The 19,746-nt window shown below is 39.3% G+C and overlaps 1 protein-coding gene across 5 annotated transcripts in view; it reads left to right on the forward strand.

The window, feature by feature from the left end:
• Window positions 1–16,547, forward strand: part of EPC1 (enhancer of polycomb homolog 1) — a 103,122-nt gene extending 86,575 nt beyond the window's left edge. For 3 of the 5 annotated variants that reach the window (XM_066384566.1, XM_066384565.1, XM_066384567.1), the window contains exons 7-14: window positions 426–602; window positions 685–774; window positions 854–1,005; window positions 2,937–3,286; window positions 11,247–11,365; window positions 12,941–13,082; window positions 13,172–13,532; window positions 15,188–16,547. In XM_066384566.1, the coding sequence (XP_066240663.1) occupies window positions 426–602; window positions 685–774; window positions 854–1,005; window positions 2,937–3,286; window positions 11,247–11,365; window positions 12,941–13,082; window positions 13,172–13,532; window positions 15,188–15,260 (1,464 nt within the window). In that variant the 3' untranslated portion in view covers window positions 15,261–16,547. Of the gene's footprint in view, window positions 1–425; window positions 603–684; window positions 775–853; window positions 1,006–2,936; window positions 3,287–11,246; window positions 11,366–11,413; window positions 11,533–12,940; window positions 13,083–13,171; window positions 13,533–15,187 lie in introns of those variants that run through there. The other 2 variants (XM_066384568.1, XR_010751502.1) reach the window with 2 other exon arrangements.
• The last annotated feature ends 3,199 nt before the right edge of the window (window positions 16,548–19,746 follow it).

Raw genomic sequence — 19,746 nt, forward strand, 5'->3', positions numbered from 1 at the left:
TTACTATTTCCCCCATATTGATTTGTTAGTTCTCTAGAGTAAAGATGATATCCCTCTTTTTTTTCTTTTTATTTAATTCTCTCAGTATTTTAATAGAAATTTAGGAAAAAGAAACGGGAGCCAGTAGTGAATACTACCTAATTGCAGTTAAACAGGGTTCAGAAGCAGGAGCACTTTTCATCTTTTCCTTTACTTCAGTGAAAACAAAATACTTTATCAGATTATATTTAGGTTATGGGAGCATATTCATGTTTTCACAGAGACCAACCAGACTAACACTTTACAACATAAGATGACAAAACCTAGTGAATATGAATGCCTTCATTATAGCAGTAAAGTTCTTTCTAAAACGTTCCTAAAACTGTGGGTTTATTGATTGTTAAAAGTGGTTTTTTATGTTTGATTAACTCATGACTTTATTGCAGCAAGATAAAGCCGACCTTATTCGACCTAAGCGTAAATATGAAAAGAAGCCCAAAGTCCTCCCGTCCTCCGCTGCTGCCCCTCCTCAGCAGGCCAGTACTGCTGCACTGCCAGTCTTCAACGCTAAAGACTTAAATCAGTATGATTTCCCCAGCTCGGACGAAGAGCGTCTCTCCCAGGTGAGTGTAAGAATTGTTCTAGGAACACAGAGGAGGCATGTAGAAAGTCCCGTGTTTTGACTCAACTGTATTTTATGTACAGGTTTTGTCTGGTTCTTCGGAAGCTGAGGAAGAGAATGATCCTGACGGTCTCTTTGCTTTCCGTAGGAAAGCAGGCTGTCAGTACTATGCTGTAAGTTTCCGGCTCTCGTTAAATAACAAACTGCTTATCTTTAACTGACCAAATAAAATAATTTGGATTTTTTTTTAAGCCTCATCATTTAGACCAAACTGGCAACTGGCCTTGGACTAGTCCTAAAGACGGAGGATTAGGGGACGTGCGATACAGATACTGCTTGACCACCCTCACCGTGCCGCAGAGGTGTATTGGGTTTGCGCGAAGACGGGTTGGGCGCGGTGGAAGGTGAGGTATTCCTGTATTCTAAGCATAGGGATGTTTTAGACCAGTGGTCCCCAACCCCTGGGCCGCAGACCGGAACCGGTCCATGAGCCATTTGGTACCAGGCCGCAAAGAAAGAATAAATAACTTACATTATTTTCGTTTTATTTATATTTAAGTCTGAACGATGTTTTATTTTTTTTAAATGACCAGATTCCCTCTGTTACATCCGTCTAAGACTCACTCTTGACGCTTGTCTCGGTCACGTGATACATTTATCCATCCCACCCTAAAGGCCAGTCTGTGAAAATATTTTCTGACATTAAACCGGTCTGTGGCCCAAAAAAGGTTGGGGACCACTGTTTTAGACAGTAGAGTAATCAAATTTAAATTTTAAAGTGAGACAATCCTAAATAGCTCATTTGTTCCCATTTGCTGTTCTTGACTGATTTTGTTTGAAATACTTTGTCTTGATGCCTGGTTCTTCTACAACCACAGCTTTTAATGCAACTACTGGATCCCTCCTGGAGCTGCTCTTCCCAAGTTTGGAAGCCTCAGGTGTCTGTCCTCACAGTCTTAACAAAAGGCACCAGACAGAGCAAGTGCAAATCATGATTGCCTAAATTGTATTAAGTTAAAGAAACTACAAAAGTTGTTTCAGGAATTCCGGAAGATACTGAAAAAAAATATTAAATAGGCTAAAAAACATTATATAGGGTATGCTGAGTTCTCTAATTCGTCAGTAAAAAGGCTGCAAGTGACATGGTGACTGACCTTGACATCCCGGTTTGTCAGGATCTAATTGTTACTCCTTTGTTAAATATGATAGAACTCCAGACTCACACTCAGATGCCTTTGTATGAAAGGTTGTGTGGGGGAGGGGAGGAATTGTAGAACCCAGAGAAGCAAAGAGAAAGCTTTTATGTAAAATGTGAAGAAAAAAGGCAAAACAGATCATATCAATGTGCTTTCAAGAAGAAACCTAAGGGTATGATTTATAGTAAATTAATGGCTTATTCATGTCTTTCATTTTTGAAACTTAGTTGCAGTTCTTATCACTAGGCATCAAAATATATTTTAATTTTATTAAAGCAATTGAGGTGACAATGGTTAATAAATTATATAGATTCTAGGTGTGCAGTTCCATAATACATCCTTTGTATATTGCATTGTGTGTTGACTACCCGAAGTCGTCTTTTTCTATCTCCAAAATACATTTTATGAAGCACTTTTTCATATATCATTACATTGACATCAGTAGTAGTGAGAATTCTCTATGTTCGCTGTATTTTATTCTATACAAACATTATTCAGTGTTTTAAGTTGGTGTCATTTATAAAGTTTATATTAATAACATCTCAAGTATTTTATCTATTAGAAATGTTAATGGTATAACATTCCAAAGATCACATACATGCCTTTTACTGCTTTTCTCCTACCCCTACCCCCCAAAAAATGAAGTTTTTACTTAGAGAAACAGATATGTTAGCAACATTTTAAAAAGTGTTCTGGTGCTTTGTGATGGATGTGAAAATTTTTGGTTTAAAAGTAATTTGAAAAGAAAAATACTTTCATATGTTCTCAGTAATTTATACTGGTAGACCGGCATGGATGTGAAAATTTTTGGTTTAAAAGTAATTTGAAAAGAAAAATACTTTCATATGTTCTCAGTAATTTATACTGGTAGACCGGCTCACAGAACTGTTACAGCTCTTACCGTTGTAAAATATTTACCTTGTTCTTTGAGTTTACTCTCTTACTTAATTGGATCATTATAACATTAAAGAAAAAACCTTTATCAGACATTGAGATTTTAGTGTACAGAGCCAAATACTGCAGTAATCAAATTTAAATGTCAGTGTGAGGTGGCTTTTTGGAGTTGGGGAGAAAGAGAAACCTTTCTTGTGTAACTTCAGATGGCTGTTCACATCCATGGTCCTGCCTTGCTTTCCCAGGGTCTTACTGGACAGAGCCCACTCGGACTGTGACGGTGCGTTTCACCATCTGGAATGGGAAAGGCTCTCCTCACCACAGCATCCTCCCGTCAGCCCATCTGCCAATACCTCAGAAACACATACCTCGGACAGAGCTCTCTCTAAAGACCTCAGTCAGATACTAGTCAATGTCAAATCATGTAGATGGCGGCATTTCAGGCCTCGGACACCATCCTTACATGACAGTGACAATGATGAACTCTCCTGTAGAAAATTGTATCAGAGTATAACTCGAACAGGAACAGCACAACCTGGGACCCAGACATGCAGTACCTCTACGCAGAGTAAAAGCGGCGGTTCAGCGCACTTCGGTATGTTTGTTTATTATGATGGACTTTTCTGTGGAAGTGTCAGGTTTATCCAGTTTTTGAATGTGTGGTTTATTGTATTTACGGCTAAAAGTCCTTTTCTCTCCAAGTAGTTTACAAAAGAAAGACTAGGTTTAAATGTTTATTTGAGTCCTGTTTGTACATGTGTCTTTATTTAAACACACCCACATACGATGGGATGGTTTATTAGTGCTATTAACATATAACATTTGTGTCCTGGGTGCAGTCTGAGAGCCACAAGATTGAGCAATTATATTTTCAAAATAATATGGGAAAATATGGAACATAAAGTGTTGCTGTTTTATGCTTAGACACTTCTCTAGCCTTTCTCCATAAACTGCTTAAAAGTAGACCAGCAGGCCGATACGTGTGTAAGCTTTATCTGCCTCAATAATCCAGTATAATTTATAAGAGAAACTAATTTTTCACAGAACAATGTTCAAGTTAGAATATTATTTAATAATTTTGGAAATGTTTTTAGATAATTATTTACTTCAGCATTATGTCTACTTTGTGAAATGTGTCTAAAATAAATGCTGTCTACTTAAAATATTTCTAAAATTTTAGCTGTTTTAAAGTATACATGTTATTTGAGGCATATAGATTATAGAAATCCACTGTTTAAAATATGTTCTACAGATTATTATAAAGATACTTTAAATAGAGATTTTAAAAGGACTATAGAGATGTTTATCCTGTCCACCTAATCAGCTGGTAAGGCTACAGTAAAACCTTCTAATGAATATGTAGGTAGTTATTCTTAAAGACCCTCCAGAAAAGATTTCATAAATAATTCACTTTATGGTCAGAAAAAAGTATTTCTATGAAGTGAAAGTCTTTCGGCTCATGTTTTTAGAAATTAACTACAAGATAATCTAAATTATCTGAGTCCTAACCAATTGTTTTTAATCCCATTAATTTTGGTCTATGCCATGAAGTGTCAGTTTCTCTCTGCTTTTATAGTCTTAAAATGAAAGAGGACTTATTTATAGTGTGAGTATAGGGACTTTAAAAGTAAAAAATTATAGTATATTCCCTAATAAAAATGTTGAAGCTGTATAAAACTTTGAGACTTGTCCTTGGAAATTGGCATGTTGAACCAACCGCCATCTTTTTCACTTTATGAAACAGAGAAGTTGAATTGTGTGTCCATCCTTAAGATCTTATAGCAATCTTTTTATGTGAATTGTTTTGCTATACAACTTAAATAAGCATTGATACTGTAAAACTTACTTGATCTGTGTTGGCCAAAGAATATTAAAAGGTAAACAAGCATTGAACAGAAGTGGTACCAAAAGTTTAGCAGGAAAAAATAACTTTAGTTGCTCTATAATTTCCTTTCCTTAAAAAATATGATATAACTTTTAAAAATGGGTTTATCAGTTTTTTCTGTTGGACTTCCTTGTTTTCCTTTTTCCCTTCGATTTCACAAGCCCTCCTTCCGTTAGAGAGCAGGTACCAGCAGCTGCTGTGGTAGCAGCACTTTGTTCTTCCGTGTTCGTGAGCTTCCTCTTCGTGCTTTGTCCAGTGCACGGAAGTGGACTTGTACCATGTGTTTACCTAAGTGAATTCAATATAGACAGGCCCCTGGGGAAAAAGATAAAAATTCAGCAGTTCAGATGTTACACAGGATTCTGCATACAGTTGTACTAGAGGAATGTGTGTGCCAGAGTGGCCAGTGGGAGCAGGAGTGAATCTGCATGGTTCTCCTGCGGGCGTCTGGACTGGCACCAATGCCTCCTTCATAGCTGAGGCATCTCACCTCAGCCATGCAGTTACGGTTCTAAAGGTAGTTTTTCCATATAACATGGCCCACAAATACTGCTTGACTGCCTGATGCCAGCAGGAAGACTGTCTGGGCTGCGCGTGCTGCAAGGGAATGGTCTGCATCAGTGCTGCTCTCCACGGGGAGTTCTAAGGCCTGTTTTATACTGTGCTGAGTTAGAACTTAACCACTTTTTTAGATGAATTGGGTGATGTGTTGGCCAAATAAGTGGGTGCTGACTTAGCCACTTTTTCATTATTCTATCATTGTTTGAAATATTAATGTGTGTGCTGTGACAGTGATGCCCTCTGGACTGACTTTACCCTTTTCTGGGCCTATACGGGCCTCTCTAGTCTCCTTTTCAAATAGGAAACTCTAAATGAGGACATCAGGAGCCTATTTTTTTAGTAAAGGGAATGAGCTTTAACATAAGCTTTTGCAGCCTCTGTTTTAACTGTTGAGAACTTCCTTGCTTGCTTCCCTGTCTTGGCCATCTTGCATGGTTGTGTAGCGAGTGGGTGGTCTAGTTAGCTAGGGCTGAGTGCTTCTCCATGGCAGACTGGCGCAGTGGCAAGGAGCTTGGGAGGTCTTGCTGTATATGCATTTAGAATTTTAAGGACTAGATTTTGGCGATTAAGGATAAGTTACATATTTTTAATAATCTTTAGTCTGTATGTGATTTGGACAGTTCCTAATTTTTTTTTTTTAATCTATGAAGTCACCTTTGAAAATTTCCTCTTTGACCTACCTGTGGTGGCACAGTGGATAAAGCACGAACCTGGAACACGGAGGTCACCAGTTTGTAACCCTGGGCTAGCCTGGTCAAGGCACATATAGGAGTTGATGCTTCCTGCCCCTCCCCCTACCCCTCTCTCTCTCTCTCTAAAATGAATAAATAAAATCTAAAAAAAAATTTTTTTTTTTAAAGAAATGAAAATGTAGTTGTTACCAGTGACTGGGTATTACTTGCATCTGTTTGAGTTTGCATGTTATGGGAGATGTAAGATGCCATAATTAGTTTAATGCCTTTTATCATAATTAGGAAAGACTTTTAGCGTTCAGAAAGACTGAAAACAGCCTGACCCAGGTGGTGGCGCAGTCGATAGAGCATTGGACTGGGATGCAGAGGACCCAGGTTTGAGACCCCGAGGTCTCCAGCTTGAGCGCGGGCTCATCTGGTTTGAGCAAAAGCCCACCAGCTTGAACCCAAGGTCGCTGGCTCCCGCAAGGGGTTACTCGGTCTGCTGAAGACCCACGGTCAAGGCACATATGAGAAAGCAATCAATGAACAACTAAGGTGTTGCAATGCGCAATTAAAAACTAATGATTGATGCTTCTCATCTCTCTCCGTTCCTGTCTTTCTGTCCCTGTCTATCCCACTCTCTGACTCACTCTCTGTCTCTGTAAAAAATAAATAAATAAATACAATTTAAAAAAAAAAAAAGAAAGATGACAGACTGAAAACAGAAAAGTGATTTTTTTTTTTTTTTTTTGGTGACAGGCAGGTAGGGAGAGGGATGAGAAGCATCAGTTCTTCAATGCGGCTCCTTAGTCTCCTTCGTTGTTCACTGACTGCTTTCTCATATGTGCCTTGACCAGGAGCTGCAGCAGACCAAGTGACCCCTTGCTCAAGCCAGCAACCTTGGGCTCAAGCCAGCAACCATGGGGTCATGTCAATGATTCCACACCACACCACCACACCCCCCCCCACACACACACTCACTCAAGCAGGTGAGCTCAGGGTTTCAAACCTGGGTCTTCCACGTCCCAGTCCGACACTGTATCCACTGCGCCACTGCCTGGTCAGACCAGAAAAGTGATTTTTAAACCACCATTATCTGTTCAGGATTTGAATTTCTATTTCATCAACATTTTAAATTTTCTAACCTCACATCTCTGCACTAAAGACTTAGATTATTTTCATAAGTGAACAGGAAATTTTTAGCTAGAATGTTATATTTTGAGTCTTAATATCTGTAGCTTTACTGTTCATTTTACTTCAGTTTGTAACATAAAATTTTAATCTTACCCCAGAAAAGGAACTACAAAATTGAGCCCTGAATATTTTTGTTGTTGAATTTTCTAAATCTGCGAGACCTTAATTCTTACCCTAATATGTCTCACAGTTCAGAATTGCACCCTCAGCAGTCTCAAGTAGCACAATTCTACAGTTTTACAGTGACATGCAGGAGTGATCACACTAAGCCGTCTGTTTGGCCACAAATAATTTCGTGTTCAAGTCATTTGCAGCCAAATGAATTCAGATTCAGTCATGTTTTGCTATCAAATGAATTACCTAACTTCTGTTTTCGGATTGGATTTCTGTGTAGCAGCTGATAAATGTTCATAAATGTCATTCTAAACTATTAATTCAAACTTACTGATTAGGATGTCATATTTTTAATTGTCTAGAGTCCTTTCATTTTATATTTATTTCTTTAAAGTTAACTTTTTTCTGTATTAAAATAATTTTCTACCTGTGTACTGCCCAAAGAAATTTGTAATTGAAGAGTGTCTTTTAAAATAACTGTTTGAGTTTATTGGGGGGAGGGGTGTTTGTTTGTTTTCTAACAAAATACGCATTTTGGTAATCTAGAATCCATCTTCTCAAACTGAAATTTTAAGTCATTTATTTTTTCCTAAGTTCCTGTCCCCCTCCCCTGCATTTCTGTGATCATTTTAGTTTATCTGCTCCTGCCACAGGGATGTGACCTGAAGGGCAGCAGCCTGAGCTGCGGACTGTTCCAGCTGCTGGTGCTTTCCTTGTGTGATAAGTGGCCTTGCAAAATCTAAGATTATTTCACCTAAGCTCCTACCCCAGAAAATTGTAAGAAGTGACCAAAATAAGCCTAGACACCTCTAGTGAGAGCACAGTCAATAGCCTTCTCCATCGAGTTACTATACTATATGCAAACCTTGTTTAGAAGTTTGTCCATGTACTGAACTAAAGCAGCCTTCTTAAATTTAAATCTTCTGCTTCCTGTTTTGCTTTTGGAAGCATACTGAGTAAGTTTTCTTGATCTCTAACATCAAGTGTCTTTCAAATACTTGACATCCTGTCATGCTCCGCCCCACCCTCATCAGCTTTAGCGTGTCCCTCATGTGACTCTTCTTCCCTGCCTAGACTCCTCTGTGTCAGGGGCTGCATTTTTGCAATTTTTTTCAGCACTTAATTCACTTAAGAGGTTTTTAATTATTTCTTAAAATAATATTAAATCTAAAATGAACTTTTGTCTATTTCTTTTTATAGTTAAAATCTCATTGATTTGGGGGTGGGTTTTTTTCACTTCCACTAGTACATATCTTTGTGACCTCGGATGAAAGTTTCTCCATCTCTATTATGAGATTGTAGAAAGAAATCACTAACAATCCATCCTAATCTAGAATTTTTGGTTCCATGAAATGACTCTGATTCTGTCTACAGAACCCTCTTGTCCGTCTTTGTGTGGACTGCAGACTTGACTACCACCCCCATACGGAGGCAGACATGTAGCCTAGAGTCTTTCTCCTTAGTAGAGATGTAGGGACATAAGGTAATTTCTATTTATTTCTACTTAGCATTGTACTACATTGTAATGGCACCCAGGGTGGTATCAGTTTTCTCTATAAATAATAATACAAAACCCAGTTTAGAGTGTACCTGGTCCAGTTTACTGCTTTTCCACGTTTTCCTTTCAGTCACACAGCCTTTTTTGGGGTTGGAATTTTATGTCTCAGGAAAAAATTAAAATTATAGCATCTCATGGCTGGAAAGAACTTAGTGATCACCTAATTTAATCTCTTTCATATTTTAGATGAACGTACTAGTCCCAAACGGTATACTCTACAAGTTATGATAGACCTGAGAACTAAAATAGCAGTCCAGATTTCTTGGCCCCCAGACCCATGGATTTACTACTATTGCTTCCAGCTCATATGTTACCTGCACAATTCTTCTAGAGCGTTTATGAACAGCATGCCTGGAAATTTTTATAACTGGACTCTAGAATATAAAGATATCTAAGAAATAGGCTAACATAGTGATCTAAAATGTCAGGTGCATTTTTATTTCTAACTCTGTTACTATGAGAAAGTTAACAGTTGTTAAAAAGTAGAATTCACAAGACCTTCAGAGACCAAGGATTAAAATGTTGATTTAAATAGGGCAAAAATATTTGGAACCTTTATTATTATATCAATTTCTAATTTATTATTGCTAATTTTTTTATTGGAACACAAACATAAATGTCTATCCACTATGCTGAACACCTGAAACTAGTATAATATTAAATGTCAACTGTAATTGAAAAGTAAAAAATAATAATAATTAAAAAAAATAAAGATTGAACAAAGGAACAAACACACACAAACACCAGCAAAGGTCTACAAAAAGAGTTCATTCATGTAAATGGAGTTTGATATATTGGGTCTTCAATAAATGCTAAACTACTGATTTTCTAGATCTATAATGCCCTGACCATCAAGAAATGGTCTCTTTTAAAAAATTTACTGAGCATTCCCTACTAGGAAATTCTAGACTTAGGTAGGCAGCTCACCCAAACTTAGGGAATTAAAGTATAAATCTCAAAACCATATTAGCAAAACAAATTAAGGATCTTTAGGCTTAAACAATTGCTTTTTATGTATTTTTAAGCATAATGGGAAATAATTATAAGCATGTAGGACAGAATCAATTTTTGTAGCTTTTCTTCGAATTCTAATTCACCACATTTCTGTCATATGGAAATGGTCGTGTTGACAGAAAGTTACTGTTTTATGTCAATATTGAGGAATTGGCCTATTAATAAAAATCTCCCCTATAGCAATCAGATCTTAGGATTTCAAATATGTTTGAAAAAGAAGCTCATCAAAGGACAGATATCAGCTGAATAGATTATAACACGCAAAGTTAAAATATCAATAGACTTTTCCCAACAAAAATTTATTTCTTGGCTCTTAAAGCCCAAAAATTTTAGTTCAACTCAAGTATAAGCGCCTATGTATATATACTAATAACTTCTTTCACAATTTTCAAAATATGGTGGCATTTCTACCTATACATTTTATAGTTGTACAAGGTGGAAGCTATATACTAGAGATTCTTCGTGAGTTGTAAGTGAAAATTACAAAATTTGATGAAGTGAAATTCTAATTAAATTATCACAATGAAGTTAAAGACAGCAAATTAGATGGCAGTATTTTGAAAACATCAAACTTGAAATTGAGGAAATTTGCATGATTTATAGATTCCCTGGTACCCAGGGATGCATGATAACCCATTTTTTTTGTTTTGAAATAATTCTTAACCCAAACACCACAGGCTTCTTAAAGAAGCCTTTTAAGGTCAGATGTTGTGATTGTATGTGCTTTTTTTTCCTTTTTTTAATTGGCAAAAGAAAAAAAGAAAAAGGTTTCCTTTTAAAAAACTGAACACACTTTTGGGAGGGTAATAAATGAACATTTTTTTGTTTGTTTTTTTTAGAACTGAGCTCTCCATAGACAAACATAAGTAGCATAACACAGTGTCTTTCCTCAGACATCATTCTGTACAGTAAATCAACATAAACAACTCCGTTCTTAGTGACTGGATTTTTCCAGGTGGGTTAATTGGGTGGGGAAAGTTAATTAACATTTGGAGCCTCTTTTCTTCCTGTTAAACTTAAAAGGATGGGTTTTTTTTTTTAAGGTAATAAACCAACAACCTGTGTTGCATAGAGAGGAAATGTTTATACTGACTGAGATTAGAAAATACGTAGAATAGTTGACTATTCTGTGAGGGATCATCTGAATGCATTGGGACAGTAATATGAGTGAACTAGAAACTACATGGTAATTATCAGATTTCTTAATGCAAAGTTGATTTCAAATATGTGGATTTTAAAAAAGCTGGTATTACCTTTTTACACAAGTGTCACAGCTTACAAAAATAATGGTTCTGCATCTTGGGAAGTGAGCAGTTCTCTTTCCTGTGTTAAACCAGGAAGTTTAATTCTGTTTTTCTTTAGACTTAAGCCACTCTTGTTAAATGTGGTTGTAAAAAAATGCTTATATTTTCATTTGAAAGTGATCTTTAGCAGGACCATGAGCTTTTGTCAAAGGCTTTAATTTTGCACAATTTTTTAATGCTGAAATTTTAGTATTATAAGGTGTGTATGATGTTGTGCATCTTTATAAAGTGTTTCCTCGTTTTATGTTCAGCATTTACAGCCGAACAATACCAGCAACATCAACAGCAACTGGCACTCATGCAGAAACAGCAGCTTGCACAAATTCAGCAACAGCAAGCAGATAGTAATTCCTCCACCAACACTGCACAGGTGAGGGATTTGTCTGTCTTATGATTATCCCTCATTGTTTCCCACCAGAGTTCATCTCTAATTACCAACTGTTGTCATAGAACCTTGCATCTAACCAGCAGAAAAGTGGCTTTCACCTGAATCTACATCATAGCCATTCTATACAGGGTTTAGAAAGAACATTACAGGTGAGTATGGAAGCTGTTGCCTCTGCTCCCTATTTTTAAAAGTAAAGCTAAAAAGCATAGTTAAATAAGATGGAGACCCTGTCTTCAAGTCTGACCTGTAGTCTGTGATGTATGTCTTTAATAGATAACCCCACCTACACCTAGCTTATTACATTGTGATTTTAATGATGATTAAAATTTATTAAAAGTTATACTAAAAATAACCTCTTTTAGAAGAAATCACTTTTAAACCTAATGCATGATAAATGTTTGCCATTTAAACACATTTAAGGCCTAAAGGCTGAGATTTGAGTCTCTAAGCAGCTTGAAAGAAAAATTCATGTCAAAAACTTCAAGGAGCCCTGGCCGGTTGGCTCAGCGGTAGAGCGTCGGCCTAGCGTGCGGAGGACCCGGGTTCGATTCCCGGCCAGGGCACACAGGAGAAGCGCCCATTTGTTTCTCCACCCCTCCGCTGCGCTTTCCTCACTGTCTCTCTCTTCCCCTCCCGCAGCCAAGGCTCCATTGGAGCAAAGATGGCCCGGGCGCTGGGGATGGCTCTGTGGCCTTTGCCCCAGGCGCTAGAGTGGCTCTGGTCGCAACATGGCGACGCCCAGGATGGGCAGAGCATCGCCCCCTGGTGGGCAGAGCATCGCCCCTGGTGGGCGTGCCGGGTGTATCCCGGTCGGGCGCATGCGGGAGTCTGTCTGACTGTCTCTCCCCGTTTCCAGCTTCAGAAAAATGGAAAAAAAAAAAAAAAAAATTGAAAAAAAAAAACTTCAAGGACTTCTAGACTAAGTTCTGATATGATATTTTGTTACTTTCATTCTAAAGAGGTAGCTATCTTACTATCGGTGCCTTTGGTTGTGTGTACATATATAGAAAGTTAGGTGAAAGAAGTTAACATTTATTCATTATATGTACTTGCAAATCACTGAAATGTTTTACTCATTTCTTGTGCAATACTTTGTGTTGGAGGTTTCCTGTTTCTACATTATAGGAGGCTGATTTTGCTAGTTGACTTATCCATATTATATAGTGTCACGTAGAAAGATCAAAATTCATAATCCTTGTCCTGACCAGTGGTGGTGCAGTGGATAAAGCATCGACCTGGAACACTGAGGTCGCTGGTTCAAAACCCCGGGCTTGCCTGGTCAAGGCACATATGGGAGTTGATGCTTCCTGCTCCTTTCCCCTTCTCTCTCTCCTCTCTCTCTAAAAATGAATAAATAAATAAATAAATCAAAATTCATAATCCTCGAGTTATAAGATTATTTGAACATTGTTCTAACTTAAGACTATCAAAAGAGAGAAAGATATTTCAATGGTTTGAAACTTTTGTTTATACTCAAACTGATTGTACTATACCTGTGTAGCTTTAATTTGAAACTAAGTGATGCTCATTAGATTTGTTTTGTATTTTCTTTTTTAGGGTTTTGTTTCCAAGACTTTGGATTCTGCTAGTGCTCAATTTGCTGCTTCTGCTTTGGTGACGTCAGAACAACTGATGGGATTCAAGATGAAGGATGATGTGGTGCTCGGGATTGGGGTGAATGGCGTCCTTCCAGGCTCAGGTAAGGAGGTTTGTGACACGGTTTGTGATGCCTACCTATCATACACAGCCAGGTTGCACATCGTCAGCTGCTTCTCTCCCCTTCTCCAGGAGTTTATAAGGGCTTACACCTCAGCAGTACTACACCGACAGCACCGGTGCACACAAGTCCGTCGGCGGCAGGTTCAACTCTGTCACAGCCCTTAGTGACGCAGACTACAAGTTCCCACAGTGTACTGAGTCATCCAGTAACTGCTGCCAACTCTGCAACAACTCAGGTTCTGATTGGGAACAACATTCGATTAACTGTACCTTCATCAGTTGCCACTGTAAACTCTATTGCTCCCATAAATGCACGACACATACCTAGGACTTTAAGTGCTGTCCCAACGTCTGCCTTAAAGCTGGCTGCCGCAGCAAACTGTCAAGTTTCCAAGGTCCCATCTTCATCTTCTGTAGACTCAGCCCCAAGGTAAGCCATCAGTTTAAGTCTAAAGTGTTTGGGAAATGAGTCTAACTTGAATCCTCAGACATCGCTGTCTACTTATTTCTTTGGGGGTTTGCTCTTTTCTTTATATGCATTAAGAAGATATAGGTGGGAATGCCTTATTTTTTTCAAGAACTAAACAGATAAATGTAATTTAGTATTGTTGAACTGTTTTAGTGAACATTGAATAAATGATTGGGGATTTGTGTATCACTTCCATAGTATGATAGGTGCTTATAATGGTCTCACTCTTCTACGTCTGATGGATATGGTTCCCTTTGTACTGCTTCCTTGTCTGTAGTTTTTCCCACCGCTCTTTGTGCACAGAACCAACAGATGCACATGGCTAGAGTGCTGAGCTGCTCTGAATAATGGAGCGGTTTATGGTATTCTTGCCAGGTTACCCTTGTTTTCTGTGCTAGCCTGTCAGGTTTCCCTAGACTGTTCAGAGTGTTTGCTCTGGTCCCACTCGGTTCAGTGTTAATGGTAACTACAAGCCTGCCCACAAAGTACTGTGGGGAGACAGACAGACAGAGACAGACAAGAGGTGTTCAGTTTAGTTAGAAGACAAGCATAAAAGTGCGAAAAGTTAAATGTTGATTGTAAATAATAGGTGAAAAGCGTTCTAGAGATACCACAAAGCATTATATACTTGTCAAATTAGTTGTATAGATTATGACTATAATTTAAATATAAGGAAACATCTTTTTACACCAGGAGTGTTCTGGGAATGTTCTACACAGTAGGATTAGATTTGGTCTTGGTTGGGCAGAGGAGAGACAACAGAGTTGGGGGAATAGAAATGGTTTCAGGGGCTAACAAGGAAACTAGTTAGTAGTTGAAATGGGAAAAGGCCAGACTGGTATTTCGACTTCCTGGTCTGGAGGGAGGAGCAGGGCTTCAGGCAACAAACCCACACACCCTGTCTGCTCCTAAACTCATCAGTCATTGTCCGCTCAGTACCAGTTCATTCTTATTAGTATTCTGGGTCTCATCACTGCTGATCAATAAATTATAGTTCTTACATACATAAATACATGGTTTTCATCACATAGAATTGTATGACTGTGGAACACTTGCAGTATATGGGAAACTTTATATTTAACTCATTTTAGTCCCTTTGTTTCAAAGATGAGGAAACTGAGATCCGGAGGAGCTAACTGACTTCTTTAAGCACGGCCGGCAGTCCAGGCGACAGAACAGCCAAGATGCAGGCTGGTCCCCACTCGGTGGCTGCCCTCCGCCTGCATACACAGCCTGACTCACAGTCCTGAGCAAAGGGGCCTCAGCCACACAGGCTCCTGTTTAAACTTTTATGAGAGTTTTAATGGAGGAGCGGATTAAAACCAAAAACTAAAACTTGGGAATTCTTTGTGTTTTTAAGAGCAGGATGCTTGGGTGCTCCTGTAGTTCTGTTGGTGATATAGTCAGTGTGGGATTTATAAGCTTGACTTCTGGTTGTGTATTTCTGATTAAAAAAGTGTAAGGTTCATATTCTTCTACTTGCTATCTTGTCCCAAAAGAATCCAATTTCTTCTATCATTAAAAATATTTAAACTTTTTATTGGGAAAATAGTCTTTTGGTTTGTTCAGTTTATATTTGTTGCAGAAAAATAATCTATTGAACTTTATTTCAACAGGGAAAATCATGAACCGGAAAAGCCAGCACTAAACAATATAGCAGACAACACAGTCGCAATGGAGGTGACGTAGCTTTCTCCGTTGGGACCACGGCCTGGAAACTCGATTAGGTGCTATGCATCAGTAGCATTTGAATGCAAGGGATGATGGGATGCAGCACATGCATTTCTGTGGCAGCTGTGGGGACTCGACAGCAATGCTCATCTCTCATGCTTCAATTTCTCTTTTCTTACTATTAATAGGAAAAAAATCAACACCTGTAAATTAAGAATACAGCAATTATCTGTACAGTACTGCATATTTGTAATACCCTTGTATATATGTTACTTGAATACAGAAATGTTCATTTGTGATGCTTTGCACTTGGGGGTGGGGGGCGGGAGGGAAATAAATTGCAACAAAGAGTGTGAGATGTGAGATTGTATAGAGATGAAGTGTCATCACATCATGTGCATGGTGCGGAACCTGCTGTTTTACCTATTTATTGTGCTGTGTTTACAGTTTTGTACACTGTACCTTCATTGGTTCCTGTGCTGTAGTAAATGTGTTAGGTAGCTGTGGACTCCTTGGTATTTTGTAAATGGTATAACATAACTTGGTTCCCCTCTGGGTCCCTGAGTTTTCTGTGTATCATGTGAAAAAAATGGTGACATACATACAGAATTAAAAGAAAAAGGCATCAGTTTAAAAATAAAAATGGGGAATGTACTGTTAAATGGGGATCTTCCTGGTCCACTCTCATTAGGATAAGTAACAAGCTAAAAATGAAGTCTCTTGAATCTTCCCATCCCCACGGGCCCACAGAGCTGTGGGCCATGTCTGGTACTTAAAGCACTAATGTTACATTGCTGCTCTGCAAACAGCCCAGTAGTCCCATTTCCTTCCACACCAAAAAGTGTTCAAGTATGCAAACGGAGTCCTTACAACTGGAGTTTATGTTGTCTTGCCCTTTTTTTTAGCACAAAAGAAATTGTACTTTTTTATTGTCAAATTGTTTAAAAGACTTCATTCTTTACTTGTTCTTACAAAAAGGATATAAGGGAGAAGAATGCAGTAATTGCTGTACGTGTATCATCATTCCAGTTTCTCAAACAGCCAGCCAGCTTTTTCCTTTAAGATTCTCCAGAAGGCTGCGAGGCCAGAACCACAAATATCGGGTGCCTTCCTTTGGAAATATTTGACCTCTCTTCTGTGAAGAGAATGGTAATTACCAGACTACTACCAGTGCTTTGTCAGTGCCGAAGTCTGAATGCCCAGTCCAATGGCATACATTATTCTTAAGGTTTTTAATCCCACCTGGAAGAATTGTGATAGAATTCTCACAAAATAAACCCAGGGCATTACATGTTGACAAACTAACGTGCAGTGGTCTTTTGCTTTTATTTTCACCCTAAGAACTTTTGTGTAACTTTTCGTTAAAATCAGTCAGGGGGGACGTGGGAATGGGAGTGATGACTATCTTTAAGTTCATTTTTTTTCAACAATTATTTATGGAGTGATTACTCTGCTTGGGACTATTTTTAGTCCTACAGCAGTGAAAAAACTCCTGCCCTCAGGGAGTTTATAATCCCCTGCCCTCAGGGAGTTTATAATCCCCTTGGATGATTAAAACGAAATTCATAAGGAAAATGTAAATGGTATAATGGTAAGTATTAGTGGGGAGAGTCCTGCAAGGAAAGAGGAGAAGCCAGGCCAGAGTGGGTGGAGGGCAGGCAAGGCTGGCATTCTGTGTGATGAGAAACCCTGCGTGCTTGGTTCCCGGGGGATGACCGTATGGCAGGTGCAGCAGGAAAGAGAAGAGGTCAGGGACTTTGGCTTTTCCTCTACTTGCAAAAGGGGTTTGGAATAGAGGAGTGATATGATTTATACAGGCTTGTTCTGGCTTTGCTGTTCAGAATAGACTTGGGGAGCCCAGGTAGGAAGCAAACCGTGATGTGCCTAGTGAGAGATGACAGTGACAGGGATGGTTGAAGTTTAGTCCTGGCCAGGTGGCTCAGTGGATCAAACATCGTCTCAGTGTGGAACAATGAGTTGATGTCTCTCTCTCCCTCTCCTTCCCTCTCCCGCTCCCTTTCTCTCCTGTCCTCCCCTATCTCTCCTCTCTCCCGTGCTCCCCCACCCCCATCTCTCAAATCAATGAGAAAAAATTTTAAGTAGTTGAATTTTGTGTATATTTTAAAGGTTGACCCAGTAAACCTTGCTCACTGAATAGGTATGAGGAACCTTAGAGTAAGGTGATTTGAGGGTGACTCCAACACTCTTGACCTGAGCATATACCCACAGGGAAGCACTGGGAGGAGTGGGTTTGGGGAAGCTTGGTTTTGGACTATTTGAGGTCTGCATTAGACATCCAGGTGGAGATGCCAAGTGGGTACCTGGGTATAGAAGTCTTGACATTTGGAGAAGAGTGCTGGGCTGGAGGTCACAACTGGATTCCTCTCCAGATGTCAGCCATGGGTCTGGGTGAGAAGAGAGTGGGGTTAGACTGGTGTAGTAAACCATCAGCTTCACTGATGGGCTGTTGCAGAACTATTCTCACCTGGAAGAATTCCCTGTCTCAAAGGGAATCATACTTTTGTTTATTCTGTTCTTTGTTCTTTAAGGAGAAAAGACAAAAAGCTGCCTTTCAGTTCTAGTTCTAGTGACTGAGTGGCTAAAAATTTAAATGTACTGGAGTAATTAGGATAAGGATCAAAATTTCTAAACGCAACCTAGCAGATTGAGGCCTAAGATCAAAAAGTGGGTAGGGAATAAGACGGCCCTTGTCAAGCACACAGAGGTAGAACCTGACATGTGGCAGAGAAGGCAGGCAGGCAAGTGAGGGTCAACATCCATACCAACTGAAATGCAGAGAAAATACATATTCCTATCATTCACTTTTTAAAGTAAGAAAATTAAGCCTGGCCTGTGGTGGTACAGTGGGTAGTGTCAACATGGGACACGGGTCCCAGGTTCAAAACCCCGAGGTCACTGGCTTGAGCATGGGATCATTCAACATGATCCCAAGGTCACTGGCTTGAGGACACCCCCCCCCCCCGCCTCCCCTTGGGTCAAGACACACATGGGAAGCAATCAGTTAACAAGTAAAGTGATGCAACTGCAAGTTGATACTTCAATCTCCTCCACCCTTGCAAAATAATGAAGAAATTTACTCAGAACTGCATCTTTGACCTCTAAATTCCTTGCCATTTTTTCATTTACTCTGCTACCAATGTTGTAATGGCCTGAAGTGAGGGACCCAATGCAGTAAGATATTAGGGAAAGGGAGAAATAGGTCATCAAGGGAACTTGGACATCCTGTCTAGTTAATAACATCTACCACTTACTGTGTATTTACAATGTACCATCCTCTTTATTTTTTAATTCTAGAGGAAGGTACAGAGAGAAACATTGATTTGTTGTTCCACTTATTAATGCATCCATTGGTTGATTCTTGCATGAACCCTCACCAGAGATTGAACCCACAACCTTGGTGTATCTGGATGATGCTGTAACCTACTGAGTTACCCTAGGCCAGGGCTATAATGTAACATCCTATGCACAGTAATTAACTCGTTTAATCCTCACAATCCTTTTAAGTAGATATTAAGATGATCAATATACTTCTAGGTGAGATTCACTCAAGTTTATACAGTTACTGACGGTCCAGAATTTGAGCTCCTAACAAATTCCAAAGCTGCTGTCATTTGAATCCCCTACTTAATGCTTAAGCTGGGAAACGTTTCTATATATCTTCTTAGAGACCTGTGTTCCTAAAGAAACGTACTGTCCATTCAGTTACTATGGCATGGTCAAGCTTTTGTCCATCTCAGAAGCTGAAGCCCAGAAACGTGCCTAACTAGTCATATAACTTACTTTATTTTTAAATGAAAGGAGGGGAGATAGACTCCTGCATACACTCCCACTGGGATCCACCTGGCAACCCCCACCTGAGGCCGATGCTCTGCTCATCTGGGGTTGCTAGTAACCAAGGTATTTTTAGCACCTGAGGCAGAGGCTCGATGGAGCCATCCTCAGTGCCCAGAGACAACGTGCTCAAATCAATCGAGTGTTAGCTGTTGGAGAAGCAAATGGTTGCTTCTCTTGTATGCCCTGACTGGGAATCAAATCCAGATGTCCTCATGCCAGCTGATGCTCTACTGCTGAGCCACCAGCCAGGGCTGTAACTTCTTTACTAAAATGCTTATCTTTGCCTTAAGCAAGCCCTGTCCCTTGTTTCTGTACATATGTATCAATGCACCTTTGATATGCCCCTTTAAAATCCTTACTTCCACCACCACCCTTCAGACCCCTCCTTTGGAAGTGTGCAAGAGAGCACCTGATCTTAGATGCCCTGTAATACGGCACCGCCTCACTTCTCCCACGTGCATGAATTCTACCTGTGTTTCCTCCTCAGTTGCAAACACCTGAAAGAAACTGCAGACCACTACTCTCCAGAGCAGTCATGATGTGGCTCTCCAAGCACCTGTAGTAATTTTGGCTCAGATAAACTTTTATAAAAATTTCTCTGCAGGTTCAGACATTGCTAATGTTAACACATGAAGGGACAGGACCGACA

The sequence above is a fragment of the Saccopteryx leptura genome, chromosome 5 (genome assembly GCF_036850995.1).
Source record: "Saccopteryx leptura isolate mSacLep1 chromosome 5, mSacLep1_pri_phased_curated, whole genome shotgun sequence".
Taxonomy (NCBI): Eukaryota; Metazoa; Chordata; class Mammalia; order Chiroptera; family Emballonuridae; genus Saccopteryx; species Saccopteryx leptura.